Source organism: Phlebotomus argentipes, unplaced genomic scaffold (genome assembly GCF_947086385.1).
Source record: "Phlebotomus argentipes unplaced genomic scaffold, Phlebotomus argentipes genome assembly contig_2, whole genome shotgun sequence".
NCBI classification, from domain to species: domain Eukaryota; kingdom Metazoa; phylum Arthropoda; class Insecta; order Diptera; family Psychodidae; genus Phlebotomus; species Phlebotomus argentipes.
The window spans coordinates 7,953,793-7,975,802 of record NW_026776162.1 but is presented as its reverse complement, the minus strand read 5'-3'; the positions used below and the strand labels follow the sequence as shown (position 1 = coordinate 7,975,802).

Here is a 22,010-nt window from a genome sequence, read left to right as displayed (position 1 = left end):
GGCGCACGCCAAGGGAAGCTGCATATGGCAGAGCGTGGAGGCAAAAGTTGCCAATGCCACCCTCTAATCGAATTACTTTCATCACGTATCGACGGAAGTGGGCAAAGGGGGTGGGAATATTGCAGAATTTTCCGCAGCGACATTCAGCTTCCGAAATTGTTGCGTCGTTAAAATTTTATTATGGCAAATTTCGAGAAAGCTTCGGCTCAAAAGCATTTCCCGAAGAAAGGGCGTCTCTGGGGGTGAGCTTTGCACGTCTCACCCTCTCTTTGGGGGGGTTGTGTGTGTGTGTGTAGTTTTGACGAGTCTGAGGCTTAAAGGCAAGAGAGACGCAAAGAGTTTAATTTTATTGCACGTCTCACGAAAAAGCTTTCACACTCAAATGGAAAAATACAATAAGCAAATAATGAGAAAACCGAATTATTTGCCTGAGTGGGCGAGAGGGAAAAAAAACCACCCCGACAAGACGAATTCAAGGTGAGGAGGAGAGTCAACAGAAACGAAGAATCAAAGTCTGGGTGAATTTAATCTTGGAGAACTGATATTGACTGTGTGAGAAATGATACGGATTTGTTGTCAGAGTATTATTGTATTTGTTTTTCCACAGCAAAATGTGCAGAGAGTGTGAGATATTTTCATTTCATTACTCTGCACAAAACCTAATGAGCTTTTGTCTGAGCAGGATTTGCAAGATTTTCCTTCGCTCTCTTGCCAATATTATACATTTTGTTGAGCAAAAGAGTCAACGAAACATGGAAAAGCTGACTCTCAATTTGCCAAAATTATTATCACACAATATTAATTTGAGTCACATTTTCAATTAACACACCTTTCTTCACACCCAACAATTATAATCCCTCTCTCGCATGACAAAGAAGCTAAAACACAAATTGTAGAGCTTTTCTTGCTTCCAACACTGAACCGAAATATTCACTGTGCGGAAAAAGCACGTAAAATGCGACTACACAGAAGTTCATTTTCCCAATTCAACAGAACTCACAATATTTGCTTTTTTTCCGTAGACAAAACAAACTTTCATTTCAAATTTAACCATTGAAGAGCGGATATATTTATGCACAAGTGAATGCAAAACGACTGTATTTCCATATTTTCCAGTATTGAAAATCATAGAGTTAACTTTTCATGCATTATTGATAGGAGAAGTTTTCTCAAACGAATGTCATTTGTCTTTGATACGGAAAAACATGTGGAAAATTGACTGAGTGATGAGAATAGACGAGTGTAGGTAAACTTTACAGGAATATCAAAGCGATTGTGTTGCGAATGCTCACAATAGTAGAAAAGCTCTTTGATCTTTTCAACACATGTTGTCACGTTGAGCTTTATCTTCCTCTATTCTTGTCGCTATTGCATTATTATTATTTAATTTCACAATTGATTATCTGAAGCAATATTCTCCTGGGTATTTGAGTTGAGAGTGTGAAAATTCTGCTGCACTGAAGGAAATCCAATGGAATTCACCCAGAGAAATGACATTATATTTCACATCAAATTATTGTTAATGCGTGGAAAGCATAACCAGATGATGTCATTTATTACATGAGAATCTCCCAATTTCCACCCTCGCGGCACTAAATCTATGCCCACGAGGTCTATATGTATCCTATTTTGTGCAAAATACGCTCATGATAAATGCAATGCAAGTATAAATCACTTTGCAAAAGCGACAGCTAAAACAATTTCCCTCTGGCGAGTGGAGAAAAAATCACGCAAAAATATTTCGAAGCCCAGCACATTTTTTTTTATATGCATGCCAACGATTTCGCGTGTGTGTGCGCGATCGCAATAAATATTTCTCTGGCGCAAGATATATTTTGCATGCAAAATATTTTGCTACAGCAAAAAATAATTAGGGAAATTAGGGACTCTTCCTGTGGCCGGCAATGGAGAGAGAGAGAGAGCCCCGGAAATGGCGTTGGTGGAAAGGCGAGCGGACAGCTGATGGGAGTGAAAGTGGGTCAGAGAGGATTTCCATGTAAACACATCAAAAAATCTAGATTAATAGATTTTTTCACCCTCGCGGAGACACTTTCATGGGCACTTTGGGGCGGCAGAGCTGCCGCTTGTCTAGTTGTGAGATGCAAACAAGGGAGAGATATTTCAGTCAGAAGAGGTGTACAACTCAGCAGAAGTACTTAAGATATGGAAGTGTTTCAATATTTGCAATATTTATGTTTTGAAAGCCGTTTATAAACAAATTCATACATATTTTTTAATAAAAACTTGAATTTCTTTCAATTTGTACTCATTAAAGTAGTTTTCTAGGTTATGTGACTAATTAAAGCAGGACTTTTTCAGAAAATAACCACCAGAAAACATCAAAACTCACGGTAAAAAAGAAAACAGTTTTATTCTATTGGCAGATTTAAGCATTTCTATATAAAAAGATCGCAATTTTGATTTTTGACTAATGAAAAAAGGTTCAAATTGTACGAAAGAGAAACATAACCATAAAAATGTGATCCGAATTTGAATAATATCAATTTTAAGAGTTTTCTCACCATATTTTAAGCTTAAAAGAGAGTTGTGACTGTTGAAAATATATTATTTATGTGTTTGAAATTGTTTTAGCACTTTCTTTAAGGTTTCTTCATGTTGTTTTTGAGGTTATGATCAGGAAAATTTCCAAAAAAATGATTTAAAGCAGTTTTTGGAACACAATTTCTCTGTAATTTCTTCTGAAATTCTCGTAAAACAAGCGAGAGTATTTTTAAAATTCAAGAAGATTTTAACAAGTGTCAGGAAGTGATGTACAGACTTTAGCGTATTATCTCCTCCTTGGATGTGAAGCTGTTCGTGTGTCACTTAATCTGGCCTTTGGCATCTCTGGCTTCGGCGCCATCAAGCATTGTGGCTCAAGTGACACAATCAAAATTCTATGTGGCGAACTCAAGAGCTCAATAATCGCTGCGGAAGGGGAGTCTTCACGCCCGCGAAGGGCTGCAGACGGAATGTTTATATGCCACACAATGTGGATTGTGTAAACCACTTGACGAGCCATCATCGTGCATCAGCACCAGAGCCTTTCACACGCCGACAGCCTGGCTTTCGGGGGTGGACACGTTCGGGGAGATTGGGGATGAAGCCACTGCCAACATGTCACACTGCTGGAATTTAATTCATCATCTTCCATCCACCGAAGACAGAGTCCTTCGCCGTCACGGCTGAGGATCGATGGGGTTGACAGAGAGAAATCGTGGGCAATTACAGGCGGAAGAGAGTCAGTGTGAAAACACTGTTGAACACGCAAAGTCGTCATAATTGTGACTGAGTGAATTTTCAATATTACACACACACACACCCCAAAAGGAAATCTGTCGCTCAAGCAAAGCGCTTTTCTGCAATTCAAATTCGCACTGGAACACGCGGAAAAAAATTCACGAAACATTTTCTGCCCGTCAAAACATGAGTGGGGTTTTCTTCGGGGATTTCCACTCTTGACGGGAGGGAGGAAAAAAAAAATGTACAATTCCCTCGTGGAAGTTTTCACAACAAACACAATTTTCCACCATAAACATCTCTCTACTTTTTATTGCCGCTCAGGGGAAAAAGGCTTCCAATTCATTTTATTTTTTGTTTCTCTTGCTCCAGCAAAGTGTTGGTTTGCAAAATTTATAAATGGTTTTAATTAAACAATACCCAAAAATAAGAATGAAATGAATGTTTTTTCTGCATTTCCAAAAACATGTTCTCAGAGAGAGAGAGAGAAAAAAAACATTAAGCATTGTTTTAAAGTTGAGAAATGCAAAAGTAGAGTCGATATGCAGAGTTGGTTGAAGTTTCCAATTGAACTTTTTTCATTCTTTATTAACCCTCTTCTGTGCCTTGGGATATTTTCGCATGTTCAGAAATTCTGAATCATGCATCATTTTAATACCTTATGAATAACAAAGCGATAGAAGTTGTGAAATAAAGTACTTTGGGATGCTTTTGGGCACTGTTATTGGAAGCTTTCACGAGGAAGCTTTTGATTTTGAGGCTTGGAAAACCGTTGAAACAATCCACTTGATAACTTAAATATCTTAAAATGCAAATTCACCCCTTTCAGGACTCCAAAATTTGACGGCGAAGAGCAGAGCTAAGCAGCGAACATTGTGAAAGTCAGGTGAGTTTTTCCGCCTGAGCTTTCAACTCTTGCCCTGGCAGTTGAGGGTATGAAATAATTGGCTTTGTGCAACACGAAGCCGCGTGCAATTGGAAGCGAGAGAAGGAAAGCACAGAGGCTTGTGGTGGAATTTATTTTAAAGTCTCAGCACTTTAGCTCTTCCGTTAATTTAGTCGTCTAATTAAGCCACTTAAAATCGTCGGTTGCAAGCCACAATGTGGGCAGTGAGTCTGCTCACAGCCCCCCCAACTTACACCCCTAAAACCCACACACTAAGGGTGGTGAAAAGTAGTTTTCTTTATCAACTTTTTTTTCCCCCAGCACAACACTTTTCGAATATTCGCACTGTGAGCTTTTGCGCGAGAAACTTTCTATCAAATTTTTCAGAATGAACACACTTTTCGGAGTATGAAATGCTTGCAATTGTGTGCCATGGCATAAGAGGAAAAAAGCACTGGTACACGGAAAAGTTTCATTTGAGAGAGAAACTTTCCCCCAAACTGACGTGGTGTTTATAGTTTTCCGCGGGGCTTCGTGAGAGGGTCACGCAGGGTTCTTTTTCGGTGAGCTGACGAAGGAGAGAAATTGAGTTTCTCACGGAAAATTCCCATTGCGCCGCGGAAATCGCGGCAACTTTTCTCCATTGGGTCGCTTTTGTCCCATTAAACAGCCGCGCGCCCCTCTTTGCGAAACTTCTTAATTATGTTGGACATATTCGAAGTGAATTACAGCAAGAAGAGGTTAATTACATAATAAGATTTTCACTCTCTCTGGCACGGGGAAAAAAGGAGAAACACGGCCGTAATGGGGGCGGGCGAACAGGGGTTAAAATCAGTCCTGACATTTGAAATCCGGCGAGGCGCGGGGGAGGCTTTTTGGGTGCGGGGTGGGAAGAATTGAATCCTCGCCAGGAACTGAGAGCATTCAGTAATGTATAGGAAGGCCATTATTCGCTATACTGGCGCTGCTATTTGGTCCATAGATGGGTGGAGGGATAATGAAAGGAGACTCTCTCCTGGGCGTATAATGTTGCTATCTTGGCATAGGGAACAATGCAAGAAGAAGGTGAGTTATGAATATATAACCCATATCAGAAGATTGAGGACACACTGTTCACCTGTACACATTCCTTCAACAATACACACCTTTTCAGGTGGCTGAGGAGGGCCGGAGAAAGACAAGCACCCCCAAGATTTCCACCCCCAACGCTGGATTGGATAATGCCAGCGCTGAATGGAGTGTGTGAGTGTGAATATTCAAGCATGATTTCTCTCATACGCATATCAGTTGTCACACAGAGCGAAATTGATACTCATGATGAATGAGGGTTCGGCATCAGACCTCACGGGGTGTGTGACACGGGTATTCCAGCTCAGAGGACAATTTTACGTGATCTCGAGAACACAGACGTGACTATTCACATCAATTATTAAGAGGTAATTGAGGCTTGCCAGACGATGAATTAACTCATTCTTCCACGTAAATTGCGCCCGCCCCACACCCCTCACATCGTCACCCACAGAGCACAAGTGTTGCGTGAAAATTTAAGAAAACTAAAGCTCTCCCCAGCGGGCTTTAAACAGTCCTGGGGATGAGCGCTCACACACCGGCGCTGGACCACAATTTCCTGGGGCTCAGGCGGAGATTAAGTCCATTCATTAAGCCCTGTAGGTTAATCCCGGCATGAATTAGTGGAAAAAAAATTGTTTGTATACTCATTTCCACCCGTTCTCGCCAAAATCAAACACTCCACCGTTATTTATGCACGGATTTAAATAATAATTAAGTATATATGTTTTTTTAGAAGGGCGTCATGGATTTGAGTGAATTATGAAAAATAGGGAAATATATTTGAATGAATTTACAAACCTGCAATTGTGATGATAATTTGAATTTGTTGGATTGGCAGCGAATCCTTTCGCACGGTTTTTTTTTTAAATTTCCCCCCTGTGATGGTCAGTTGCATTGGCATTTGTGTTATTCACATATTAATTTGTACATGATAAGTTCAAAAGCAAGTTTTCAGCTCTTTTCACACAAAGAACAGGAAGCTTTTTGAAAATATACAGAAATGTGACAATTTTTTTCTATTGAAATTTCCTCACAATAAAAGCAACAAGAGCTTTTTGACAGTGAACAATTCCTCGGAAAATCAGCGAAAAATTGTTGATAGCGCAAATGGTGCTAATCTCAGCGAAATATAGAGTGGAATATGTAAATATCAGTAAATTAATCCTATCAAATGCATCGCGATATATACAATTTTTGGACACGCTTCGTGGAAAAAATACATTTGACACACACATGGCAGCTTCATGGGATTATCACGGATTATTTCGATTGTTGTTATCAGGACTGATTCCCTCGAAATATGTTATGGAACGAATGCCATTTTCCTCTGCAAACTCAATGGCCATTGATGCTGCTTTGGCAGCAATAAAATCGTCATTTGTGCGCTTGATATGCAGAGTCATGATTTTTTAAACATTCCAGATTATCACTTGGAATATATTCTCCTCTTATATAAATTTGTTTTTTACCCTTTTTTATCCCCCGCCCGACGAGCGTTCGATGGCATTTTTTGGACTCTTTGTTCGTATGACGAAGTGGAGATTCAATCAAGCTGAAATGAAAGCTCCTTCAATGGCGTGAATTTTCCACGGGATGTGATAAAAAAAAATTAGATATATATTGAACAGATTATTTTACAATTTTTGCACAAATTCTTGCCTGATTGGAATTCCAGATGTGCAGAACTGAAGCTGGCGGAATCTCAAAGAAATATTTCATCACTTTTCCCGTCACACGACATGGAATTGCATGTTCTCGGCTTTTTTTCCCGGCCATGTAAAATTCACAGCTTCATTACTCAGTGATGACGAAGAGACTGCAGTGGATAAAATTAGTGGAGTCCAGCGTGGACTTTTGCGTGCACAATTATTCATATGAAAACCCCGAGGGTGGAAAGTTGGACTCTTTTTCCACCGCCCAGCAATATGGTGGGTTGAATTTCGGTCTCTCCGTCGGACATAATGCTGCAGGTATGCAGAATTGTGGTCTTGCCACGAATTACACATCGTTCCTCATGCTCTTGTCGTGCCCGTGAGCCTGAGAGAAATTAATTGATGTATTATTAACAGATGCACAACTCTTATTGAGCACTCTTTGCACGAGATGAGCAATCAAGTAGGGAAAATTAGACTTTTCAGCCATTTCTCAGCATGGAAAAGTGCAACGTTGGCCTGAAAACTTGCTCGTCGGCACCCAAAAGCGCGCGCTTTTCCGCGAAATGTTCTGGGAAAACTAAACAGAGCGAGAGAGAGAGAGAGAGAGAGTCGGCAAAAATACTGCAAATCCGATTATGCAATATTTTACAAAACTATTTCATCCTTTTTCTGCATAAATACTCCCTAGAACTTTTGTTTGAATTTCATTATTGCGCCACAGTGAGAATTCCCCAGGAGATTTGCTCGCACATGAAAGATGATGAGGTGGACTTTTTCTCATTGCAATTCAAACCTCCTGACTTTTTTTGATACTGCAAAGAGTGCAAAAAGTCACGTTTTGCAGTTTAACTTTACTTCCATAGTTTTGCCCTGGCGCAATGAAATCATTTCATATTAAGCGCGGGAAATTGCCAGATTTTCCCCTGCGGGACGGAAAAAAGTGCGCTTTTTTGTCGTTTGTCAGACACGATAATCGCAATTATAGTGATTTTTTTTGCCATTCGACAGAGCAAGTCTGCACAGAGTGTTAATAATTGTGTCAATGGGCGTTGCTTGTGTTGTTTTTGGCTTGAGCACGGAGAATCATGTGAACACCGTTAAAAACAAGAGCAGTAATTGCTTCCGGTGCATTTCCTCACGGAATCCTGTCGAGGAATGAATGGTGAGCTTTTGAATGTGAATTGTGAAACACGTTCGAGCTATCATCACGCGAAGGAGCTGAAGAGAATCTGCAGAGTTTGCACAGAAAATGAGCTACAAATTTGCGCTCCTTTGGCAACTTTTAGACGCGCATTTCGTCCTCTCAGAAGGAGTTGCTGTACAGATGGCAAAAAGGTGGAGATATACTTAAAGTTTCTGCATAATTCATCCTCTTTTTCTACTCAATGAGAATTCATAATAAAAACATCATTCGTCGCTTGAAGTAACTTTCTTCCACTTTCTCCAAAGTGCATTTAAAACTCGTGTTAGCATTTCTGCAATGGAAAATCATTGTTCACACATTTTGGTTATTCGAAAAGCTCACTCTATACTAACATATCAAGTTGCTAGCAACTTGTAGCCATCAAGAGACCAAACAATACTGTGGCTTGGCATCGGCCGAGCCAAATGCCAAATTATTCCCCCGAGATAGAAGTGACTTTGTATGCAATGTGGCAGGTGTTTGGATTTCATCTCACCCCCCTTTCTCTGGCGGGCTCTTTGCATTGTTGTGCAATGTCTACATGGGGGAGAAACTTCAAAATTGCCGACGCCATCCAATGCCGAAGATGTCTAAACAAAGTTCTTCTGTCCGAACAACTTTGTATGCACGAGAACACAATAAGCCAAGAATGCCAGCATGTGTTCATCAATGAAATTCCCCTCAAATGGCAAGCCATGAGGAATGGCGGGCGTCTTTCGGACAGGCCAAAACTCAGCCCCAGAGTTGCTATCTTTGAGACGAGTGCAATCTTTTCAGTCTCCTCCGCCCGCCCAACTTTGGCATATTGACTCCATTTCTGGGGCGTCTTTCGTACAGTTCTAAGACAAACACTAGACCACATTTCCAGGTGTGGCCAGAGGCAATCCATTTCCTCAGACTCTCGATCAAAATTCTAATTCCACTCTCGGACGTCCAATCGACTAAATGTCCAGTCAACATTTGTTTATATCGGTGGCCAATCCTGGGCCAAAATCTCACTGATGACGCCATGGGATGAGCACAATATAATGGAAATTGAGACATGCTCGCATCGATGAAACACTCTCAATGCAGCCACTGACCCAGAATGTATTTAATCCATTAAATCTACGAGATCGTCCCACAGCTTCGCCAATTCACTCTCCTCCGGAGAGAGATGTGTTCCATCGCCACTCACCGATCGAGACATTGCAATTGAAATTCCAAAAGCAACCGTACGACTTTTGCAATACACTTAGAAGTTTTACGAGACAGCGATGAGTTGGGAGAAAATGCAATTTTTGCAAAACTTCTCCATCATTTCACTATTACCATAATATCTACAATATCCAAGAGGTGAGTTGAGAAAACTGGTTAAAGAAGGGATGATGACGCATTAAAGAGAGAGAGTAAATTAATGCTTAAATGAGAAATTAACCGGAGCAATTTTCCTTCGCAAAACTGTTATTTTTTTTGGAAAAATTCATGAAAACAAAAAGAGAAGTTTGATCAAGGGACAAGTTTTAAAGCGATTTCTAAGGAAACTCAATGTTCTCTAATCAAATAATCAATTATTTAAGTAAAATAATTAAAAAAAAAGAATATTTTCTCAAGTAAAATTGCAAAATAATCAGATTTTGTATGAAATAATCAAATTTTGAATTTAAAATCACAAACAATCAAAATATAATCAGAATTTGTATAAAATAATCAATATTTAATCAAAATGTTCAGAAAAAAATCAAGAAATAATCAAAAATTTGTATAATTTTCACAAAAAATAAAGAAAAAATGATTGTGAATAATCACAAAGTTAATGATGCCAACTTGCGAGTGATTTGCCCCCCTTGAGTTTGATGTTATGTCAAGTCTTTTTGCTTCATTAGCGTCAGAAAAGTATGGTTGGCTGATGAATTCTCTTTTCCCAAGAGCAGGATTTATGAGACTCTCTGACAACTCGAGGAGCCACAAATTAAATTCACCTTTGTTTGCTGGGCAATCAAAACTTTCCTGCACTCTTGCCTGTCTTGCCAGGGAAGTTTAATTTGATCGTCAAACTGATAGTGTATGTCAAGCAAGAGCTCCACCGCCAAGACTTTCATCTTTTGCGACATAAAAAGCCATGGAATATTGTGAGTAAGGAAAAATCCGCGGCGACAGTAAAAGACAGAGTTATAAGTGCACTTTGCGATGCCACACAATGCTGTCACCGCAAGATGTGCGCGCGATTCAACCTTCAAAAATAAGAAAAAAGGGAGGCGAGGAAGTGAATTTAAATAATAAAACACCCTCTCGTGAGACTGACAAAGTCGCATGAAGTATTTTTCACTTATTAAACGGAAACACATACACTCCACACATGTCTGTTTCCCGCCCACATCATATTTTCACCCCCAACAGAGTTTTCCTCTCGTGATGTGAAAATATTTGCTCTTCAGACACACCGGAAAATGATTCTCAACGCTGTTCTTCAGTGTGAAAAGCTAAGAGATTCTCCATCAATTTTGAAGGGAATTTCAAAACACACATTTTTGCTGCCACGCCAAAAATTGTTTTCGATGCACGTCATTTTACGTGATTCAGCGTTTGAGTTGCTCAACATTCACCGCGTGTGCTTCACGTCTTCACGGATACTGTTGTTGACTGTGAAGGGAAAATCCTTGCGGAAAATCATGCAAAGATTCCAAACTCATGGTTTGCTCAGCATTCACAAACCCCAAAGCTTAGGTTGATCGTCATTCTCTCGCTCTCTTTAAAATATGTGAAGAGAATTATGTGAAATTTTCACTGGCAGAGTTGAAGAGGAGAGTCTTTGGTTGGAAAATTTCACATTGCGCGTCAAGGTGATGAAAAAAGAGTAAAATCACTCTTCAATATGAGACTGGAAAATGGAATTTCCACAATTTCCATCAATTCATTCCACCCTCGGCGAACTTTTCTCATTGACTCTCACGATGGAGCTCAAATATTGCCAAAGTTCTAATTTCCCATGGAAAAGCTTCATCGCCACTTGGCAATGTTGAAGTAAGTAATAAATTCAGCAAATATACTTTAATGGACGCTTGGCAAATTAAAATAATTATGCGATTTTCAACTCAAGACTTCACCTCTGATGCTGAGCGATTTCCGTCTCGCCTTCACGAAGGGGGTGAAAAAAAATGTGCATTCTGCAAAATACTATTCATGAAACTTTCTAAATATGAAAAGTCCTTTTCTCCTTTTCGTCCACCCCAGAAAGCATTCTTCACTCCTCACGATGAAAAATTCCGAGATATTGTCTCGAAACTTCCACTTGAATTGTGAGTTAGTGGAAAAAAAGCTGTAAGCAACTTTGGCGTCAACTTTTGCCACTTTAGAGCTTCCTTCTCTTGACGTCAGCAGGACGTGTTGTCCTGGAACACAAGGGCAGAAAAAGTGCACCGAAGAGACGCTCTTTCTCCGGGAGATCGTAATTGATGCCCTCTCAGTCGGAGGCGCGCCTCTGAGGGTGCAAAATTGCATGTCATTTTTTTTTTGCCACCCCCTCGAATTTCATAATTATAAAGTCACTGCGTGTCGCTGAAATTGTTTCTCTCGCCACGATGGTAATTAATTCTTTTCCTGGCAGTTCCGCGATGACCCAAATATGCCTTTCTCACTCTCCCTCGATTGTCCTGTCATAATTTTAATCCTTATCACAGTTTAAGCATTCGCCTCGGCTTCTGGAGAGTCTTTGCACTCCCGCGGGGTCGTAAAAAGTGAGATACAGCCGCCTCGCGATGTAATTTATGCGCCTCAAGACGCGCGCGGCACAACTTTCCCGCTGCGCTTTTGGGGGTGCTTAATGAACTCGCCTCCCCACTGGTGGGGCGGACAATTGACTGTGGGCTGCACTAAAACTGTCACTTTTATTTTGTGATAAAATTCCCATGGTAATCTATTTCCGCTTCTGGGCTCCTTTATGGCTCAAGCTGTCGCTTACCGTGTAATCCCACCAATTAATTTCAATTGTTCTCCCCCAAATCATTGAGCCCCAGAGTGCCTTATCACGCCTGTCTGTCCCTCATCGTGGCCACCAGGGCTTCGTCCTGGGATTTGCCACGCCGGAGCGGGCAAAAAAGGCACAACGAGGCGAGCATTGTCTGCGGAAGTACACGTCTGTTTTTATTATTTGAGTGTTTTATTGCGAAATAATTTCAGGCATTCCTTCCACGGCTCCGGGGGAGTCCTTCCAGCGACAGCTGGGCGTGACAATGAATGGAGCCAGGGCGCCTAATCGCCAGTCCGCACAGTCGACATTATGGCGAAATAATTGAAAGCGTGAGATTTCCGAGGCGGCAAATGATACACTCTCGCGCGCTCTGCATCGGCGACGGATATCGACGCATCCTGTCGATGGCATGCCAGTCACGTCTCAATCGTGCCTTCTGCAGGAGCAGAGCCATATGGGGGGGTGGATTTTTCGTATTCCAAACACTCCGGCCAGACAGTCACATCGCCACAAGGAGCCTCGATGGTAAACAAGCGTGGTGAGCCGCACATGACAAGAGCAGGGAGACAAGTGCACACCCGGAGAGACACACGCTGCTCCACCAGCAACTTTCGAGACAAGCTCCCGCACTCCTTGGGTAGCAAATTTCATGAATAGGATAATCGAATTGATTCCATTTTCGAGCACGAAACACAATCCTCTCGCACACAATTCACAGCGCGGCTGAAGGCAAATTTAAAGCCATAAAAGGGGGCTGTTCAGAGGGTGGAAATTCCATACTGAATAATTGAGATTTCCACGGAAATCATCCAGAATTATTAATTCAATTTTCATCATCAGTCAATTTGAATCTACGAGATGAATTTGCTGGTTGAAGATGTAGCAAAAAGAATGCCAGCTTTTCCCCATGATTTTCCCAATGACAAACCCCTTGGGGCAAATACTTTTTAAAGTGTCGCACAGCTGAGAGTCTCTTGTGCGGAAAAACGCAAGTGAGTAGTGGAAAAATTGAGAAATTCACTCGAGAAACCATCGAGCAATTTCAATCATCGGAGCCCCGGAGTTGGGGAAATGATGATAAAATTCAAATGGTTGGGCGAACTTCTGAGTGCTTCTGAGAGAGGGATGCCGTATTGTCGCATGTGTGCGAAGACGTCGATACATAGCATCATCTCTGTCCCATTTATATGCACAAGTCATGTGGGAAAAATGATTTCGCAAATCTTCCGGGAGAGCTTTTTGGGGGCGGGTTGGATTCAATTGAGCAAAGTCCGCTCTCGTCCCTCTGCAAATTCATTAGAGATGCCAAAGAAAAGGCGGAAAGAGGGGAAAATTGATTTTGTTGTGACGACGGAAAAGAAACTGCCAAAGGGGTGGCTGGGAAAAGTTTCAGACAAAAGGGAAGAGCGTCTCGAAAGCTCCCGGTAATGATCAAAAATTCCACTCTATGTGAAATTGAATTTTCCCAGTGAGTGTGCCATTTGCACTCGACGGAATCATCCCTCTCGCCATCCATTTCCGGCTTCTGATAACTCACTTTATGGCGATTGTAGGTAATGCACTTAGCATCGCTGACATTTTTCCACCCCCACCCCCATTCAACTGGCCACACATTGCGGCCATTTAGCATGGAAAATGTGATCTATTTCACATTTGAACCGCAAATGCACAATTTTATCTCTGCGCCTCGGTGAATCCAACTCATTTAACTTTTGCAAAACAACGAGTCAACTCCATTAAGAGATAGAACCGCCACATATATTGAGAACTATTTTATGCTCTCTCTCTCTCTCTCTCTCCCCATTGAGGTTCACAGTTGGAAACTTTCCTCACAACTTATGCGGTTGGCCACTTTTCCAAATATCACATGATAAGTTGTATGAATTTTTCACAATAAAACTCCCCTCAAACCATGAAAAGCGCTCTCAGAAGCCCAAATTTGCACGTCAACTTGTAGTTGTGGAGGAATTTTCAGCAAAAGATACACAGCTTAATTGTAAATATGTTCACACAACACTCAAAGCTCTCGAGTCAAAGAGCTTTCGCTCATTATATAATTTCCCATGTTTGCGCTCAGCAGGTGCAGAAAACTCCTGCAACACCCTGAAAATTCGCCCCGATGTGTGTCATGTGAATGTTTGCATTAGAATACTGCGATAAATATTTGCTGAATCAATTGCTTTCTCGACACCCAACCATTAACATTGCTGTGCGCTTTTCCCCGTCCTCAGCTGTTGTGGATGGAACATTTCCGGTTGAGCAGCTTCATGGTCAAAGAAGACTGACGGAAGTGTTGGAAATTGCTAAATGACTTACCTTTCTCGCATGTGAAAAATATAAACTGCAGCTTTACTATCTGCCCCGGAAAATCCATCAGTTCTCAAAGCCCTTAAAGCTGAACTCACTCATTTTCTCACCGGGCATTCTCGGTGATTTCGCAGTGAGAAGAAGATCAAGGGGCAGATAATACGACTAAACAGTGTCCAAACTCTTCTGCAAGTCCTCTGGAGAATCTTCAACACTTCTTAGCACCCTTAAGAATGCATTTTCCATTGCGGTTTCCACTCCATCAACTGTTTCTCACACTCAATTCTGACTTATCACAAAGCTAATTCGGGTTTTTCCATCACAAGAACTTTAAGCTCTTCAAATTCTTCAGATTTCAGAGTGTAAAAAATGATTTTAACGTCCCAGAATTTGTTTATGAACAATTTCTGTTTTCATTTTCCTAGTTTAATCTTCAGAAAATGATTGAAAAAAAAATCTCCAAATAAATTGTGAGGTTATGAATTTTGCCTAAAAATATGTTTCAAGCCTGGAAATGAGTAAATATGGCGAATATCACTAAATAATGGGGTTAAATTTGCCATTTTTAAGCACAAATCGTGAAAATAATGAAGCAAAGAGGATTCTCTGAGATATTTTTGAGGTTATGGTTGACTTTTGAGCTGTTTTCTAACCTAATCTTAAGTTTTTGTCGAACGCAAAAGCTCAATTTTACCAAAAAAAACAGAAAAATTCTCAGTTTAAGCACAAATTAGATGATTTTGAGGGTTATTTTATCAAATAACCTATAAAGAAAAGCGATCAAATTGATTTTTCTAGTCAACGTAACTAAAAAAAATTCTTCAATTTGTTGAAATGGAAGCTTTTGCAGTGCAAATATTCTTGTACAGTAAAAAGTGCAAAAATAACCAAAGAAAAGAGACATTTTTCTGCATTTGAGTGATATTTTTGAGGTTATGTTTGACTTTTAGGCTCTTTCTCAATCAATATGAAGCTCTTTTCACGCAGAAATGCTAAAATCTGCCAAGAAACAGAGAAATTAGATAATTTAATCTGTTTTAACCAAAAACATAACCTCAAAAATGCAATAAGATTGATCTTTAAGCAAAATTAATGAGGAAAATGCCTCAATTTGGTTGAAATGCAAGCTTTTTCAGTGCAAATATTCTAATATATTTTGCCACTTTCACTTCTAAACACTTCCTTTCAAGCTGTACACCACTTCCGACCACAATATCTGCCTCTTGGAGAAGATGAAGTGGAATGCTTGGGGCCAGTGGGTGAGGGTGTGAAAAATATTTGGGGTGGTGTAACATTGTCGGCTTATGAAATGGGTGAATGCAGAGATATGCTATAGTCACGTTCTCCAATCAATTTTTCACCAGCAGCTGCAGCGGTTGGTTGCTTAAGAAAACATCCCTCAGGTTGAACGATGACTCCTTTTCGCTCCTCTCTCCGGAGATGGTGATAAAACCAAGCCAAAGAGAGAGAGAGAGATTGTGGGAAAGGCAAAAGAAGGTGAAGTAAATTGAATTGTGTATTTCATATTCTTCTCTCCTTCCTCTTGAGAAATCATTTTATGTACAATTTCACCTAACAAAGTGTAACTCAGGATAATGGCACCATTTCTTTTGTTATTTCCATAATTAATCATGAAAAAAAATTGCTGTATAAAGATTTTTATTTACACTACAACTTGCTCCTCATCTTTCCGCCTAACATTATTATATTCTGCGCGCCTTCATATTCTGCATGTTGTGATATTTGTATTTACACATATTTTCTCGTGTCTCACGATCGGGTGGGTGGAGTTTTGCATGTGTGGCCACCCGGGCTTTAAAACATTTGTGTGAATTTGTGCCACATAAATCTGATATATCTTATCTCTATAACTTCTGGCCGCTACATGCCAAAAATGTTCAATTGCAAATTTAATCTACCCCAAAATGTCTCTACATCGTGATATTTACAGCTCGTGTGTCTATCGAGAGCACCTCTGGGCTCTTTTGCTCCATGCGCTCGTGCAACTGTGCCTGGTTGTAGATTATTTACAGGATTTACAAATTATACAATATCCTGGGCGCACAATGAGCACAATCTTCCGGTTCATTCAACAATTTTCATTGGCCTGCTGACTCAATTCTGTCCATCTCACTGGGATGGAATTGCCACCGCACAAGCTTACCCTCCCTCCCTCTCTCGAGGGGGTGTGAGAAAAAAAGGGGTTTGAGCTGGAAAATTGACGGTGGCGAATCCAGAAGCAATTGCAGATTTCCCCAGTGACTGGCTGAGTGCCAAAAAGGAAGGTTCAACGAAGCTGTCTCACCATTTCATTTCCTTCCCCAAACCCCATCGTCAATACATTGCTGCCATTATTTCAGCTTCGCTCCTTCGTGTGGCCCCAATAAACTACAACACTGAAGATGGAGGTGAACACTTTTCCACTCAAATGTCTCGCCGTGCCCAGTTTTTCCGCCATTTGACTCCAATCCGCAAGCCAGATTTCGCAAAGGGCAAATTGAGTACCTCAAGTAGTTACGAACTAAGTACGGTTCACATGTGCAAGACATTTTCCACAAATACAGCACAAGTTAAGACCTTCTTCCAATTTCTCACCATCTTCTCCAGCCCTTCGAAGTCCACCCAATTGTGTGAAACATATAAAAATTGCATGAAACATTGTACAAGTTTCTGCTAAATTCTTCCTTATTTAGAGAGTCTTTTTCCGTGGCATTTCAGCTTGGGAAGAAAGACTAAAATTGAGGCATTATTCTTTGATTTTCTTCACAGCTGGAGTGGGTTTTTTTTACACTTTATTCGTCTACAATGAAGATCTCCTTGTTAATATAACCTCAAAATCTTCGAGTGAATCGAAAACTTCATGAATTTTCATTAATATTTGTCATATTTTTGAATATCTTCTACGAAGATTATTAAAAATTGACTTTGAAAAATAATATTTGCTTCTTTTCTATTCATTTTGTCATATTTTAGTCAAAAGTTTCAATAAAAACCAATAAAATCAACTAAAACATTCAGAAAATAAATTTTTACAGAGCAATATTAGCATTTTTCAGTCTATAAACGTGTAAAATTTTATAGCAAGAGCTTTAAAAAAGCCATTCACGAAATTTAAATTCTGTTGTGTCACAATTTTCCATCAATTTGCAAGAAAACGAGTGAAAATTGGTGGAATATCGGTGCTAAAATAGCTTTAATATTCAATTTCTCTGGCTGATTCCTCTTGAAAAGATCACAAATTGAGGGTTTCAGGGCATTTTAATCACCTGAAAAGCTTTCCGCTTTAAGCACTGGCTTTCAATTTGAAGGTCTTTGCAACGTGAATTTGGTCGTATCTAAGCACAAAGTCGCATATATCAAAAGAAAGCCAATTACGCTTTCCCACAAACAGACGCCAAAATGCTACAAACATTCAAATCTCCGGATGTCTTTTAACTAAATTGAATTGACTTTTTGCTGGCCGGGAAATCCCACAGCGCGGAGAACAAAGGGATTCTTAATTGGATCGATGTTTGCATCGCACGCGAGACGTCGCAAGGGTGGAAAAGTGTGCAGTGTTTTTGCGGACAAACCACGTGTGGCCAATAAAGAACTGGATGCCGCGTGGCGCATTTTGGAGCACATGGCGGCGACAGTCAATTAATTGGGAAAATAGTTGTGATGAAAAATCGAGCGGCGCTCAGCGGAGTGGAAAACTGCCCTCAACATTTGTTTCTCACCTCCCCAGCAGTGTCAATGGCTGACGGAACACGGCGAGAGCTGGACTATATATCGCGTACTATCACAATTTAATTTGACGAGTTATGCTCTGTCTGTGCACATCACATCGACACCATTCATGACATAGTAGAAAAAAATGTAACTATTGCTATATTTAGTGTTTGCTGACCCTTCACAGCCTAACGCTAAATTGAGTCATCCGCAGCATTTATTGGCGGTATTTACACACTCCTCGCAAATGGCGATGTTAATCGAATTTCCCACAGCAATTCATCTCTCTTCTCATCCACGGGATGATTTTTATTTTATTTTAAACCCTGGCAAAACACGGAAAAATCCTTACCGTCTGTGTGTGGGTGTGTGTGTTTTTCTACCATCGTCTTTTGGCACTCAAACCACAAGCGCGCGGCACATTTTATGCCACGATAAACAGTGGAATGAATAAATGTAATGAAATCCCCAGTACAATAAAAATAATTGAAGTCCGGAAGAATCACCAAAGCTCATGGTCAACATATGATATATAGCATTTTACGTGAGCGAGTGAGGAAAAGAACTAATGCAGAGTTACAAAATTTCCATGTGAAAGTATGGTGAAAAAAAAACAACATCGTATTTCATTATTGCAAGTTTCCCACGACGGGAAAAAATCACATTTTATCTCTGTGTACACTTTGAAGTGGAGCCACAACAGCAAAAATAACTATATATATATATAAATGTTTTCAGCGGAAATTAAAAACGCAGCCAGTGAATATCGCTCTCAAACTCACTTTGGGAGACTTTTTCGGCAACTCTTGTGGGAGAATTCCATTTTTCCCATTCACGAGGGTTGGAAAAATGGCAAAATGATGTTTTGCCTCACTTTATTCACTCAAGAGCACATGAGTTTTACTGATCATATCATACGCACTGACCTCTCTCTCTTCTCTCGGAAAAAACTGCAAGAATCTGCAGTTTAAATCTTCTCTCGTGACACTTTTTTCGCTGCAGTGGGAAAAAAAAGCACAGCAAAACTCTCATAAAATCACCATAAAGTCTATTCTCGCGAAATTGCTAAACTGCATAAAGGATTGAAATAAAGCATTTTCTGCTTTTCAACATTTTTCTCGGTGTGTGAAGAACGCAGAACCCCCCCCCCCCAAAAAAAAACACCCGCCACGCAATATATCACCATCAAAATTTGCATATGGAGGAGAATTGGGGGTAAAAAAAAAAATCCGGCCATCTCTGCTCTTTTTCGCCTCTCGCTGACCCGCTTTTCCGTGCGGGCTCGTCACTTTCTGCATATGTACAGCAAATTGGTCATGTTACAAATTTTTATATTGTTTTAAAACTCGTTTGGATATCGACTTCGTGGCGCTGAATTGCGCCATCGGCCGACCAATTGTCCCCAGCGACAATCCGCTGTCTGATGGTTGGGCGATAAAATCACATTACGTTCTGAAGATAGACTTTTGTTCATGATATCGTGTGCGGGGCTCCGATGGGCTTCCTTTACCATCACGTGCGCGGCCCTGAGTAGCGACAGTACGAGCGGCCCAGGATGTCCTCAGGCGGAATCGACTGATCCACGGGCGGCATTCCCTGCGCCTCCAGTTGGTCTCTCACCTGCAAAGAGGAGCAGAAGAATGGTGCAAAATTCTCTAAGTTGTGTGACGAATTTAAGCTTCTTAAATTAATTAAAAATTCTTTTATATTTTTAAATAATAAAATTTTTTATTAAAAAAAACCAAAAAAATTTATTTTGCAAGTAAAAATGTAAAATAATAAAAAAAAATATTTGTGACTGAATATTTAAATATTTTTAGAATATTAAATAAAAATTTTGAGAAACAAAATAGTAAAAAAGTCATAAAATTTATCACAACTTGCATTTTTTGAACACCTAAAATAAGGAGGAAATACAATCCGAACTCCAACATTGCTTTTATAGTTTAAATTACTGCCTTCTAGCGGCAATATGTGGTGAAAATCAAGGGGCAAATCACAAGGCAATTTCTGAGGAAACTTAATGTTCTCTAATGAAATAATCGATTATTTGAGTAAAATAATCAAAAAATGATTATTTTCCCAAGTAAAATTGAAGAAAATAAATCAAAATAATCAAATTATGATTTAAATAATTAAAAAAAAAACCCTGAAAATGATTATTTTCTCAATTAAAATTGAAGAAAAAAAATCTAATATTGAATAAATAATCAAAAAAGATTATTTTCCCGAGTTAAATCACAAAACAAAATAAAAATAACCAAATACTGTATTAAATAGGCAAAAAATGAATATTTTCTCAAATAAAAATTAAAAATTTTTATTTTCCAAAAAAATTACAAAGAATAAAAAACAATTATTGAATTAAATAATAAGTAAATTCTGAAAACGAATCATATTTTGTAAAAAAAATAACCAAAAAAATTCCCAAGTAAATTACATATAAATCTCAATAATCAAATTCTGAAAATAATAATAAAAAATAAATATTTTCCCAAGTAAAATTGCAAAATAATCAAACGTAAAAAAATTATCAAAAAATGATTTTTTTTTCAAAGTAAAGTTGAAAAAATTCAAATTTTGAATAAAAAATAATCAATTTTTAATGAAATATTAAGAATAAATAAAAAAATATTTTTAAAAAATCAAATCTTAATTAAATATTCAGAAAATAATCAGAATTTTGTATGAAATAATCAAAATTTGAGCAACAATCAGAAATAATCGAAAAAATGATTGAATAATCACAAAGTCAATGGTCTCAACTTGCGAGTGACTTTCCACTTGATAAAAAATGCTAAAATCAAACAAAACCACTGTTCTTAAATTTATCTGACAATTTTGGGATTAAATATTTTAACTGGCTTAAATATAAGGAGATTTTCACAGAAATATCAACGAGAAATGGCTTAGATTAAGAGTGATAAAATTATAATTGAAAATTCGTCATTTTACTGAATGTTTGGTCGTCGGAAGACTAATTTTCCAACAAACATTGACATAAACAGAATTTTTCTGCAAAAATTGCAGAGTTTTCCTAGGAATAACATTTAAAAACCCTCCATAAATTGACAAAACATAAATCTGCAATAATTGCCAATCATTGCCCTGCATTCCTTCCTCTTGTCACTATCGATGTAAATTCGCCCATTATCGCTTGGGAAGTGTGTTAGCAAGTGGGCGCCCAATAATGAAGCATTCAAATGAGGTGCCAGAAAAATCGACAATAATCCTCCCCCAATCTCGCCATGGCGACTGATGGACCGGAGGACGGTCAGTGGAGTCATTAATCAGCGATGCGGGGGAGTTTGGGTGAAATTGAATAAATATCCTGCAACAGCTTGCCATTATAGCGAGAGCCATATAATGCAATAAAGGAAATCGTTTATTGAAAAGCAATCAATCATGCTGGAGAGGGCGGCTTTTTCGGCAACTATTTGCCACGAGCAGAGCTCTTGGAAATGAGCGACAGTTGCGTCCGAAGTGGCGCAAAAATCAAATGGATGAATTGATCGCGTGGAGCCGCAGAGATAATGGCGCAAATGGGGTTGTTCGACCAAATCTGTATGACAAAGCCACGATTCCTCCGCACTGTGGGTGTGGGAAAAAGGGTAAATTGCTCGCTGGGTGTTTTATCTGCGACACCCGCCAATAAATAGTTGGATTGGAAAGTCTGCATTTCTAACAAGTTGTGCGCCGGCCAAAGAAAAACACTCCGCTCAATTCGATATCAAGTGGATGGAGGAAAAAGCCTTATCAGAGGAGTTGCTGAATGCTTTCTGAGGGGGCTGTTTTTTTACGCTCAATGGACGAGCGTGGGAGTGCTTTAAATGGCGCTTTTTCATCAGCTTCCCCAACAATGGTGCCCGACTCCGTCATTACGATACACTGTAAGAAATTTACTGGTATTCCACGATGATATCTCATGCCATTTTGCCTTTCATTGCTAACCGTGTGTGTGTGCGCGGCAGAAAGGACGATATGAGAGACTGGAAAAATACTGCCTAA

General features: G+C 39.5%; 1 protein-coding gene across 1 annotated transcript in view; it reads right to left on the bottom strand.

The window, feature by feature from the left end:
- Nucleotides 1–19,171: 19,171 nt before the first annotated feature.
- LOC132264648 (dipeptidase 1) overlaps nucleotides 19,172–22,010 on the bottom strand; it is a 52,603-nt gene continuing 49,764 nt past the window's right edge. The window contains exon 12 of the mRNA XM_059764914.1: nucleotides 19,172–19,622. Within this exon, the coding sequence (XP_059620897.1) occupies nucleotides 19,515–19,622 (108 nt within the window). The 3' untranslated portion in view covers nucleotides 19,172–19,514. The remainder of the gene's footprint in view (nucleotides 19,623–22,010) is intronic.